The 13,455-nt window shown below is 50.3% G+C and overlaps 1 protein-coding gene across 1 annotated transcript in view; it reads right to left on the reverse strand.

Moving 5' to 3' along the window:
• The window catches only part of Slc1a7 (solute carrier family 1 member 7), a 43,312-nt gene that overhangs the window by 15,397 nt on the left and 14,460 nt on the right, over positions 1–13,455 (reverse strand). The window contains exon 3 of the mRNA XM_028785897.1: positions 3,781–3,996. Coding sequence (XP_028641730.1) covers positions 3,781–3,996 — 216 coding nt within the window. The remainder of the gene's footprint in view (positions 1–3,780; positions 3,997–13,455) is intronic.

Genomic DNA, 13,455 nt, shown 5'->3' on the forward strand with positions numbered 1-13,455 from the left:
CTTCTCCTTCTCCTTCTCCTTCTCCTTCTCCTTCTCCTTCTCCTTCTTCTTCTTCTTCTTGCAATTCCCAGGGTCTAGCCTGGCTCCCTGCTGAGATTACCCTCCATATCTGCTGTTTGTACTTTCTCACTGAGATGGGTCCAAATGTCCCTGCCCCCAACCAAGGCCCAAAGGTGGGGACTGCTCCTTTACAAGTAGAGCTCCTGAGAGACTCATCCAGCCTCTGGGATGCTAACGGGGAATTACAAATGGAGCCAAGTTATTACTTAATCTCTGTGGTGTTTTAATAAGGTGGAAAAAACCAGCAGTCAGCTCTGATTAGTGTTCTGTGTGGACTCTCTGAGGACGCAGTGGGAGCCGACGTCAGGGTTCTGACTCTGAGCCCTGGGAAGTGAATGAATGACTTGGCAGGTCAGCCAGGGACGTCGTCTGTAGTGATCTGGAGTCATCTTTGAGACATGAGATGCAGCTTTGCTCTTCTAGCGGTCAGCCCTAGGGCCTTGTTTCCCTGTATGACCAGCCTCTTGTCTTTCTGATGGTTCACGTTGTCACTTGTATCCCCAGGGTCTCCATTCTGGTCATACATGTTCTTGTTCAGTCACCAGCACTTAGCAGACATCTGCTCTGGCCCCCTCATTTTCTCCAAGAGCCTTGGCGAGCACTGCTCCCAGCACCCTCTCCTGACTTTTGAGGCCACTGCAGACTGGCTTTCACACTGTTTGAGGCTGAACTCTGCCATGTTTTCTCCGTTATCCACCTCCAGGAAGAGTGTCTGCTCATGCCCCCACAGCCTCTTGCTGGCTGTGGGCCTTGTATGTGCAACTACAGAGCCTGAAGGGACTTTGGAAAGGAGATCCACCTACCCAAGGTCACAGTGGCTGTCAGAAAAAGAGAGGTAAGACTTCAGGTCTCTCTGGTGGTGATTTGTCACCTAGGAAGTATGTGACCCTCCCTGAAACCCCACCCTCCCACAAAAATGTGGCATCAGTGATGCCCAACCCCCCAGCTTTGCGGTGTACTGAAGCAGAAGGATTGATGTCACCATGTGAAAAGCCACCAAGAGCAGACCAAGACTGGAACATTTGACTCTGACACATGTATGGGACCCAGAACCTGGCAACCCTAAGCAGAGGAAGGCAAGGCAGGAGGGCGGGGCTCCCCGTGCATGAGCTAGCTGCTCTTCCTATCCTGTGAAAAAGCTGTTTTGAATCACAGGGTCTGAGAAATGATGGATCACAGGAGCATAATCCTAGAAATAACAGCTCTTAGAAGGAGGCCTCAAAAATTCCTCTTGCCTTGGCCTCCAGTACACCCATGTTCCTCCTGCCCCTGTCAGCCCCACCACGCAGCCTGAAGAGTTGCCAAGGACTTCTCTGGGCCTCAGCTTCAGGCTTGGCAGATGCTGTGTCTGAATGGCAGCGACTCCTCAGAGACTTAGGCCTCAACAGCACCGCCAGTGCCACAACCACGCATGTGAAGTGCCTGCTCTGAGCCAGATGCTTCTCTAGGCTCCAGGACAGGCTTGTGAAGATCTGCTACCACCAGGGGTGAGGGAAGTAACAGAAAAATAAAGAAATCTGGGGGTGAGTAGTAGTGTCAGGTAGTGAGGGGCTGGGAGAAAAACTCATTCCTACAAACATAAAAGGATATTCCAACAGGAAGTTGGCCCTGATCAGAGACATCAGTGCAGTGAAGAATAGGCATGCTCACTCACCAGGAGAGGCCATGCGGGGAGGCAGGGACAGCATGAAGCCGCGAACACACGGCATGGCAAGGATGGCTGAGCTGGTAAGGGTCAGGGGAAGAGCGGAGCTCAGAGGCCCCAAGTGAGGCTGTGTGAGACAGAGCAGATGCCTTGTGAGCAAGCCGTAGAGACCGTGAGGATGGCTTGTGGGTGAGCCATGGCCACTGAAGGGATGGCACACTGAGCTGCTTTGTTGACAGTGCATCAGGCTGGAGCAGGGAGACAGCCGGCAGCCCACTGCACACAGATGGAGGTGGTCCTGAGGATGGCAAGCAAGCACTGGATGGCCCTGGTCTGCGATCTGGGCTTGGAGATGTCATAGACAGTGTGTGTTGGGACCAGGAGTTCACACTAGAGGTTTCCAGGTTGGACCAAAATTGGAGAACACTGGTGTCTAGGGACATTTAAAGTCATGGTATAGGATGTCATGTCACCTGACAGGCAAAAGCTTCATGCTTCAGTTCTATCTTTTCCACCTTTGTGGTAAGAAAATGCCCAGCTTCTCACAACAAGAAATGCTGCCACGAAGAGAAAACCAGGCTGACCATCACATGCAGCCTGCTAAACTGTCTCAGTCAAGCTGTCCCAGGCTCCATGGCTACCCAGACCACATGCCTCCTGCACTAAGTGGGCTTAGTCTGAATCAGCAGACCTTTTCAGCTGATTGAAACTCCAACTTATCATTCAAGTCCATCAGTTTGTGGCAGTTTGTTACGCAGCTGTAACTGACTGATGCACAGGGTAAGTGTTCCTGAAGAGAGGAAGAGATGCTGAGTGTTGGGCATCAGTTCCCAGGAGGAGGAAAGAATGCTTATTTCAAGCTTTGAGTCAGGACAACCGCTCAGAGGCTATGGTATGTGTCCTAGGATTTGAGGAATGTAGACATTTGTGTCTGACTCATACCCAAAGACCCTGGGAAAAGCTTGCACTTTTGACAAGGATAAATATACTCTCCATGGGTCAGCTGTGGCTCTTAAAGAACAGACCCCAACCAAGAGGGTAGCCCAGAGGGGACCCGTACTTAGGAACTGAGCAGAGATCTTGCCTGAAGAGAGTTATTATAAGTTATTATAAGTGGCTAGATAAAACAGGGATTACTTTAGGAGAGCCCAATGCTAGGATGGTTAGAACCCACAAAAGTACTGGATGAAATACAACCAAGGAATGCTTGTAGCAGTTCACACATGCCTGGGAAGGGGGGCTCTTGGGTCCCATCAGAGTGGAGTGGGCAGGGCAAGCAAGAGACTTCCAGTGCAGTTTCTCAAAGCATACAGATTCACAAGGAGAGGGAAGGGTTTGTGTCAAATCGGTGAATCTGAGGTTCTGGAATTAGACAGACCAGGACTTACATTTTGAATTGATTAGAAAATAAGAAATGGTCTTTCACTCCCGAGAGAGTGACTCCTCTAGAAGTGGGTAGGTAGAGCCTCCTGGACCCACAGCCTGGACCCACAGCTGGCACTAGCAAGGGGCAGTGGAGTGATTGACATGCCTATGGTGGCCATGCTCTATGGCAAAGTCTGTAGCACTTTCTTATGAGGCAGAGCTCAGGTCCATGGAACTGGAGTGGCTAAGTTGGTGGCTCTACAAGGTGACGTCCTGGGTGCCAGGCAGCCTGGATGGAATCCTGGCACCTTGTCTCCCTGCTGGATAAACTGGAAAAGGCACCCACTCTTTGAGTCTTGTTTTCTCATCTAGGGCATAGGTACCAATAGAGAAAAGGTGGGACCCATAACTGCTAGCCTCCTGCCTCACAGGCTGGTGCCCTCAGTAGCTGTGGGACCAGTCAGCTCACAGCCTTCCTCAGTCCACTCTTCCCTTACGTGCCCCCTAACCCCATAGAGATGGCAGATCAGAGCTCGGCAGGCAGTTCAGGGACACAGATGGCTTGAGGGACACAGATGTTCACCACTGACATCAGTGTACCAGAGGGTCACAGGGTTCTCCACACATACTCTAGAGCTGACCTGAGCCCCCACATTCTATGTACTCTCTGGAGGCCACACAGGGGACCTGTACCAGGCCTGGGGAGTTACCGGACAAGGTCCAGGAGGGCATCAGCTGAGCTCATGACTGGCTTTCCACTCTGTTCGGTCGTCTCCTTCTGTGCTGCACCACCAGGGTGGATGATGGAGACCATGATGATGCCCACAACGACAGCCAGAAAGGTAGTCCACAGGTAGTAAGCCACAGTGAGGATGCCCAAGCGGCTGGAGGTCTTGGCATCCAGGGAGGCAAGGCCGGACATTAAGCTGGAAAGCAAGGTGGGTCAGGTTTGTGAGAGGTACAAGACCTTGGCCAGGAACTCTGTTGTGTTCACTGTGGCTCGCTCCCTTGTCACATGTACCCTCATGTGCTTCAGAAAGTCTCCCTCTGGTGGATATTCCAGTCCTGAGGCTCCTAACCTCTCTGCTCTATTCTCTCTCTCTGAAACCTGGGTCTCCAGCCCAGAGCACCACACCACTGGATCAGTACCTATGCTGTCCCCTCTGCGTGGTTCTTTTCAGAAGCCACCTATGCTCACCTGACTATCAGACAGGACCAGGATGTGTTAATTCTACAGTGAAGACGTTGCCAATGTTAGGCTTCTGTTCTAGGGCTCTCTCAGCCCTCAGCCTCTTCTCTCATGATCCTGGTTGTCACACCATGTTTACCTGCCTAATGCCGTCCCAAGATTGGATGAACATGAAAGGGACATGTCTGACTTTTCTGGGGGCTCCCCAGTGCCCAGCACTAGCGGACAGGGAGCAGGTGGCTACTACAGGCTTCCTCAAGGAACTAAAAATGAGGCAGAGACAGTGACCTTGCCTGACAACTGGCCATGTGACCTCTGACTGGCCATGTGACTTCTGACAAGATCCCCCTCCTCACATGAGAACACAAGAAGCATCTCTTCCAGAGTGAACCTGAGCCAGACCACCGCCTCGCCTGGCCAGTACTGAGGGTGTCTCTGCTGTTGGAGGAGGGAGTCAGAGATTAATTAAGGAAATGCCTGTGCTTTGTTTCACTGCCAAAAGGATTTTCCTCCAAAGCCCTTTCATTCCTTCAGATAAAGGAAGTATTTGTCTGGTTTTAATCATGTAAACAAGAGCAGATAATCCTCCCATTCCTCATGGTCTTCCTAATGCCAGCCCCGATACCTCCCAGCAGCCAGTGCCCACCCCTCAGAACAGGCTAACCCCTGAGATCTGAGCAGCTCTGCTTAGCCCTGACCATGGACTGGCCCTCCCATTAGACCAAGAGTGAAGATGCCTCCTCCCGGAGTCCTCTTCTGACATCTGGCCTCCTCTCCTGGTCCCTGTGCTTTCTTCTGTCCCCACCCCAGTTTTGGGTTGTTATATCCTAGGGTGCCTGTTGAGGTTTGATCCTGCTATCTATTGTAATGCTAAGTGTGGGTCCCCAAGACCTGGAGTCTATCTGGAGTAGACGCAATAGACTCAAGTGACCCTGCCCCCCAGTTGTTTCTGAATGGTAAGTATAGATGCCAATGGGCAACAGCTGGACAGAAGAGACATGGGTAGGATGTAGGTTTCACGAGCTGAGGGTCAGAGGAGAACCAGGAGGAGAAAAAGGTGCAGGAGGAGGAAGGAGAAGCCGCGATGGGTTGGGAGTCAAGAAAATGTGGTCTGGAGGACTGACTAGTTGGAGTTAAGAGCAGATAAAACATAGTAAGTAATAAATAATAACTAGGGGTTATCAATAGAAAAATAGATTCTATTAACACAGAAGGTAAGTATCTGCACAGCTCTTGTGCTATTTAAGCCTTATTGTAAATATAAGGATGTGTATGTCTTACCTGAGACCCAAACTCTGGGTCGGGATTAAATAATTTCAACAACAGGTGCCCCTGGGGGTAGGCTAGAGTCTGAACAAAGTGCATGAGGCAGTCCAGGGCAGGCCCAGAGCATCATGGTTCCATGGAAGATAGTAGAGAGAAGGGAGGGAGGATTCGAGGTGGGGAGGGAGGGAGGGAGGGAGGGAGGGAGGAAGGAAGGTGCACACTCTCCCTTCTCCTCCTCTGCCAGGATGCCATATGCTAGTGATGGGCTTAGGGTTGGTCTCAGACATAAATCCCAAAGGCCAGTAATGGGATTGCTGGCCAGAGGAAATGAGGCTGTGTGACCATTATCCAAGAAAGATTACTTCTGCCCTCTCTCAGCAGAACCCTGTGGTCAGGCCTGCCTGCTGTAGGCCATGGGGAAGCCAGTCTCTGAGATTGGATATGCCCTAATTCACCACATTAGTGTCCTGTTATACCAGAACTCGGGCCAGCTCTAGACTTGTCTGAGTTTGTGTCTGGATCCTGTCCCAGACCTTAGGAAGTAGTTACTCTGTCAGGAAACAGGGAAAGCAACAGACGAGAACACCAGGACACAAGGGGACAGGAGTACTACAGAAGTTGTACTTGTACTACAAAAGTTGGACAAGTCAGTATAATAAGGAAGGTGGTGAGGGCAGTTTCTATTAGGGGAGAGTGCTCTAGTTGAGATAGTAGGGAGGGCTTCCTGGAGGCAGCACCATTGGAGTTGATTCTTCCAAGATTTGGAGATGGGGCCAATAGGAGTGGGTAGCAGAAGACAAGGGAGACTTTAAAGTCTGGGGACACTGTGCTGCTCAGTGAAGTCAGAGCTCAGGTGCTGGGTAAGGTGTGGTTATAGGACAGAACCAGATTGTATGTGGCCTGGAATGTTGAAGAGGGACTGGGAGGCCAGGGGTGCAGAGGAAAGGAAGCAGGCCACTGCTTCCCGACAGCATGTCTAACAATGTCTGCCTAGGATGAGAAAGGACAGAATGAAAGATTCCCAAGGTTTGAGGCAAGGGGTGTCCCAGGGTGATTTGTGCATTCCCTGAAGTCACTGAAATGGGCAGAAACTAAATTTTGGTCCTCAGATAAAAAGATGTGTAGTGACAATTTTGGAGTTTTGGGGTTTTTTGTTTTGTTTTGTTTTGCTTGTTTGTTTTTCGAGACAGAGTTTCTCTGTATAGCCCTGGCTGTCCTGGAACTCACTCTGTAGACCAGGCTGGCCTCAAACTCAGAAATCCAAGTGCTAGGATTAAAGGTGTGTGCCACCACTGCCCGGCATGAGTTTTGATTTCTTAAAAAAATAAAACAACAAATATTATAAGACTATGTTTTTGTTTTAATCCCAGATGTGGGATATGAGGCAACTTCAGATTGTGCACAGCAGCTGACTGTGATTTGCCTCGTGCTCTAGCAGGGGTGTGATTTTTGCCAGCAGCAGATAATTTCTACAATTGTGTGTCATTTGGAATTCTGTTGTTGGTCACTGTTGGTTTCAGTTTGTTAAGTAGTTGTGTGGAAAGAAGAAAGGAGGAGAAGGAGGAGAAGGAGGAGAAGGAGGAGGAGAAGGAGGAGAAGGAGAAGGAGGAGAAGAAGGAAAAGAAGGAGAAGGAGAAGGAGAAGGAGAAGGAGAAGGAGAAGGAGAAGGAGAAGGAGAAGGAGAAGGAGAAGGAGAAGAAATTAGATATCCTGACAGCAAAGATCAAATTGGCTCCAAGGAACTGAGCACCCCAGTCAGCAGGAAGTTGTCTAACTATAACATCACCCACTTTGTGATCCCTGACTTTGTTGAGGGATTTCTTCCCTTTCCTCTCTATTTTTCTCTTCTCTCTAGTATTAGGAGGTTGAAAGGGTGGAAGGAAAGGGTGTGTAGAAGGGTGGAAGAAAGAAGAACCCACAAAGTAGCCAAGAACAGCTATAAAGATGTCTGTGTACCACTGTGCTAGGCAGCCACCAAAAAGGGCAGACCTGTCACTAGGCAGACAGTTCTCAAGTTATGTAAAGTGGGAAAGTGATTTAACCACAGGGAGCCCCAGAGCCTCCTGAGAAATAGACTTCTCCCTGACTTGCAGTCCAGATTTATAACTTGAAGGATTGCGTGCAGGGTGTGATGAGAACCAGATTTCTTGAGGAACCACCATGGACACCTAGATGTGGGAGGCCAGGACGGCGGCCGGGAGGAAATGCAAATGCAGTCACAATCTAAGGGCTCCGTGATCCACCCTAGGGAGCATCATTGCCTGAAAGGATGTGATGAGAGCTCTCCATGGGGCCGTGCAACCCTGCTCAGAGCCTACCCCATGCTAGCTCACTCACCACCCAACTAATGTGACTGGTGAGCTGAGGTGAGGCAGGGGACAGGAGCTGTCGACAATAGCCAAGAGAGCAGGCAGCTGCTCGAGCTGGTGCTGGCAGTGCCGAGGAGACTGCAAGACACAGCAGTGGCCAACAAGATTGTGAAGAAGTGTCAGGAGAGCACAGACTGTGTGAAACCAGCACTACTCCTGAAACTGGTGGACACAAGGAGTGGGGTGGAAGCTTCTACTGTTTGGTCTTTGGAGGTTCCTCCTTCTGGTGAGCTGCTTAAGAGCTGAGAGTGTAGAGCAGTGGTTCTCAACCTTCCTACCGCTGTGACCCTTTAACACAGTTCCTCATGCTGTGGTGACCCCCAACCATCAAATTATTTCATTGGTACTTTGTAACTGTAATTTCACTACTGCTGTGGCGTGTACTGTAGATATCTGATTTACAGGCCCTGAGAAAAAGTTGGTTGACCTGCATAGGAGTCGAGACACACAGGTTGAGAACCACACACTACAAACATGTTTTATCTGAGAATCGATAGCTAGGGCTCGTTGGTACCTGGGAGAGTGTTAAGCTGCACAGATGCTTGTGCATCTGTGGCTGAAGTGTCAGTTTTCCTTGAGTGGAGAGAGATGGCTCATTGGTACTTTACTTTTCCTATTTCTCCATCTTCTCTGTTACACCCAGAATGGAGCATGTCTTGCATGATAGAAGAGACAGCACAGACATCCTGCCTGACAACCATAGATGCTTCAGTCTACCAGGAGCTTTCAGTTCTCCCAAATATCTGTGTATCACTCATTCCGACATTCCTCAGCCTTGTGAGTCAGTGGCACCCTGAGGAATCCCCATGTCGGGCACCCCCCCTCTCATCATTTGGATTTGCTAATAGTTGACTGGTTTTTAGAAGCTGGCCCCAAGCTCTTTGGCCTCAACCTCCCTGGAATTGTAGGCCTGTGTCCCTTGCCTCTTAGTTAACTTCACAAAGTTCAAAAAGGCCAAGACAGCCCACAATGTGAAATCCTATCTCAAAAAAAAAAAAAAAAAAATAAAAAGAAAAAAGAAATTAAAGGAAATATGAAATCTATTTAATAATACTTTAACCTGCTATATCCAACCAATTACCATGCAAAATCAATGTGAAATTCAAACCTGCTCAGGCTTTACATTTTAATTAAAATGAATTAACAAATCAATACATGTACTAGCCGCATGTCAAGTGCTTGATAGGCTAGTGGCTGTCAGACTGAGAAGGCTCTGAGTTGACATAAGGAAAAGGGAGCTCAAGGTGAAAGACACTTGGCCAGGCTACACAGGAAGTAATCTCTAGACTCAAGACTGGAGCAGGGTTCCTGATCCTTCTCCCCACTGTTTCTTGGTCCTGGTCTGAGGCCTAGTTTGGGATGAAAATGACTGTCATGTGATCCAGCCCATGCAATTCCTTCTCACTTCAGCTCTTAGAGTTCTGCCTTGTCCATAGCTACAGCCTATAGGTTGTTGGTGGTGAGCCTGCTGACTGAGGGAGTAACTAAGTACAGTAAAGCTGACCAGCTCTGAGATGCTAGAGCAAGGCTTACAGACAGAAGAGTAGGTCCCATAGACATGACCTCAAACACTGCTCCTGACTTAGGGTAGGAACAATAGCCGTGTTGTCTGTTTCACTCCCCACTCCGTGCTTAGTTAGGCAGGTGCTCCTAGGAATGCCTAAGGTCAGTAAAAGGCCCCAGGGAGGAGCCCCAAGGAGGATGGGAGCCCAGAGGCCTATAGCCCCCTCCCAAGCCATCTGGTCCACTACTGAGTACCCAGGAATTGGGGATCAAGAGATTGAGGTGATTAGAGACATTAGCTTACAGAGACGGTGGGAGCTGGCCTGGCTCTCAGCCTGTTTCAATCTGCAGGGGTGGGGGAAGGGAGGTCTTGATGCCAGGCTCCTGATGAAGGGGAAGCCTGCCTATGCACCCTACCTGGCTTTCACATCAGCATCCAGGTTGGCACTGTGAACCCCAGTGTGGACCAGATAACTGATCAAGAAACACAGTGGTGGGCAGGACTAGAGGAGATTCTCTGGAGGCCCTGCTCACTCACCTCACTTATGGACCTCACTGCAGAGAGCCTGACCTTAGGCTTCGAGTACCCCTGGGCACCCCTGGCTTAGCCTTTGTTCTGGGTGACCCCTAGAACAGTATAAAACTGCTTTGGGCTAGCCTTCCTCATTCTTACTCCAGCTGTCCTGTTCACCTTGGGCTCTAGGACTCTCCTCTGCAGGCTCTTCCTCCTGGCCAGCCTCTCTGTCCACTCCCTGCCTCATCTCCACTGTATCAATGTCATCCTAGACATCATGTCCTCTTGGAATCTAGAACAGGGTGGCAGAGGAGGAATTTGAGATGAGGGAAATGGACTAGGTCTCTCATCCTTGCACTTGGGGTCAAGGCAGGAGGACAGAGAGTTTGAGGCTAGTCTAAACTATGTAGTAAGCAGTAGGCTTTCTGGATCCTTCCCAGGGTAGTCCTTGGTCTGACTTGTGTCTAGGTCCCCAGAACCCAGGGCCTGGCTAGACCTGAGTGTTGGTTTGTTGATGTGGTGTTAAACCAGGGCTTGCTCTGGACCAGACTGTAAGGACAGTTTGGGGTTCTGGTGACTTTGAGCAGAGAGTTCCTTTGAACTGGTCCCTTGAGCTAACCGGTCCCCTGGCCAAGCTGAGGGGAGTTCCCTGGCACTGTGTGTTTTGGGCATTGAAGCACTTGGCGCTAGGACTCGGGGAACAGATGGGGAGTCAGCGACCAGATGGAGTTGAACAGCAGCTGCAGACAGTAGACAGGGTCTTCAGGGCCTGCTTTCAGTCTTCCCCTTCCTACTCATTTTATTAATGGCTTGGCCAAGGCCACCGACATCATGTGGACCCAGTTTGTAGAGGACAACAATCTGGAAGGAAGAGCTGGTGTGTTAGATAAGGACCCCAGCAGGCTGGAGCGATAAAACTGGACACAGGCAAGTGCTAGGTGCAGGTGACTTCAAGTGCTGGGCAGTGGGAATGATGAGAGCGGCAGGAAGGAGCTGCTGCGTGCAGTACCTGTGGGATGGGGACTCTGGCAGTTTGTTTGCTGATAGCTTGATGAGTCTCCAGGGATTTAGGGCCATTAGCCAGAGGGCTCAAGGCTGCCTCAGACCTGCCCTGAGGTTGAGTCCCACTGGGAAAAGGACAGGACCCCTCAAACAGTAGCTGACAGTAAAAGAGACAAAGGCTTTAGGGGAAGCATCTAGGGTTGCCTGGAGAACAGCAGACTGGGGCACTGGAGCTGATGGGGAGCTCTGGGAATCTCACTCAGTGCCTGTGGTAACTTCCATCAGAGCCATCCTGCCCTGCAATGAGCCTCATTGAGATATTGGTAGCAACTTACTGAAGTCACATAGTAAGCATTCAGGTGTCCAGCAGGACTCCTGCTACCAGCCGACCTGAGGACAGGAATGAACCTGGGTCCCTGGGATGAGTGAGTCCTTGGCTATGACCTTAGCTGAGTTCTAAGGCTATAAGTAGTCTACCCCCACAGGCAAGGAGGTGTGACTATGAAGAGGTCTGGGCCATGAGTGAGAGATCTCCTGTCAGCCCTTCTAAAACCCACCCCCCAGCAGACGGCAGGCACAGTCTCTGACAGGAAGTGCCACGTTAGCACCTAGTTCCACTTCCCAGACGGCTCTGCCACACCCCTAATCCCCCCCCAGGCAATTTTGTCTAAGACTTGAGGCAGGATGTCTTGATGCCAGTTCACTAAAATATGGGCCATCTAGTTCCAGGAATCCCTCCAAAGTGCAGAAACTTCCCTTGAGCCTCTACTTACACCACACTGGGTGAGCAGCCTCCCAGTGGCTGCATCAGAGACCTGGTTCTGTTCCTTAGGAAGCACTTTTCCTGGAGCCAGGATAAAAGTCTACCTCCAGGGGAGAGGATCTCCTGTAGACACAGCCTCCCTTTGCAGCCATCCGGATGGACGACCCTCTCTGACTCCTAGGTGAGCTCCTGTGGAACGGCCTCTCTCTCTCACGGTACAGAAGGTCAGGTATAAGAGAGTACAGCCTCCACCATGAGTAATGACTTTCTAAACACACCTGCCAGGCTAACCAGGACCAGGATGTGCTGAGAAAGACCATTCCTGAGCGAAGGGAAGTCCCTGTGCATGTGGGGGATGGGGTGTCTCCTAACACCCCTCCTGCTGGACTGACAGTGTCTGTCCTGAAGCTTAGAATGGAGCTGTCTGACTGAGCTTCTCCTGGGCAGTGAGTCTCCACAGGAGGATGGTAAGAACTCTTTCAAAACCACCGATCTCCCCTTCCCTGTATACATGTTATCACACCAACTATGTTGGGTACTTGCTCTGAGTACTTAGGGTCCAGGAAATGAATGAGGGGCTTGTGGTCATCTGGAACCTTGTTTAGTAGGTACAAGACCTGCAGTGTAACAACAAACCTCTGGGTCACCACTGTGACTGAGAGAGACCAAAAGCAGTCGGTAACCCATGTGGGATCCACCTTCTCAGAAGTGGCTGCCCAATGGATCCTGGGAAGGTGAGCAGGAAGCAGAAGGGGAAACAGCAAGACCATGGGCATCTGGGATAGATGGAGACTTTCTGAGTCCCTAGGTTGAAGGTCTGTCCTACCATAGCCCCTAGCTGAGCTGTGTTTCCTCTTATGATCAGCAAGGATCTCAGCTAAAGAGGCAAGGGGGCCAAGAAAGGCTCCCAGCACCCACTGGAAGAGCGTCAGGGCCTTGCTCAGAAAGGCTACCCTGACTTCAGGGTTGAATCCAGTGGTGCAGGCAATACCAGGTTTGACATTTAGTCTGTGGCCACCTCCAACCTGCCGCCTTGTCTCACAGAGCTTGGAGAAGCTGTTCTGAATACTGGCTCCCAAACCAGACTTCAAGACTGCTTGGCCCAAGCCCATCTCCAAGGAGTCAGAACGTGGGTGTATGGCGTAGTCTGCCAAACTAGAGTGCCTCAGCAAGGGGGAGAACGGGCGGGGAGACTTTTTTGACCAAACATGATTTCCTGATTCTAAGAAATTTCCGTTGAAAATTCTTACAAGAAACAGGAAGGAAAACAATACTTACGTGGGCATATAAATGCATCACACACTTGCTACAGACACACATACACACACACACACACACACACACACACACACACACACACACACACACGAGCATACACACACGAGACTTCTCCATGAAGCAGAGCTAACAAAACACCCTGCCATGTTCAGCCTCAGTGAATCACAAACACATGGCTTCAGTTTCCTTGAATGATGCCTGGTTTGAGAAACTGGAGAAAGGGTGGGGAGAACTATTTGAGGGGGAAAAAAAAAACAAGGGAGAATTGGAGGCTCTGGATGGATCCAGATGTTGGGCTAACCACCCTCAGTTTTTGTGTTGTTCTTGTCTGTGGATGTGTGAAAGCGCGACACAGTTGACGTCCCAAGGTTAACCCTGGTGGAGCCACAATGCGCCACAGAGAGAGAGAGAGACACAGATACACACACACACACACACACACACACACACATGCACACACACACGCACACACACATACAAACACACACACAGGCACGCATG

This window comes from Grammomys surdaster, unplaced genomic scaffold (genome assembly GCF_004785775.1).
Source record: "Grammomys surdaster isolate TR1022 unplaced genomic scaffold, NIH_TR_1.0 100, whole genome shotgun sequence".
In the NCBI taxonomy this organism is placed as follows: domain Eukaryota; kingdom Metazoa; phylum Chordata; class Mammalia; order Rodentia; family Muridae; genus Grammomys; species Grammomys surdaster.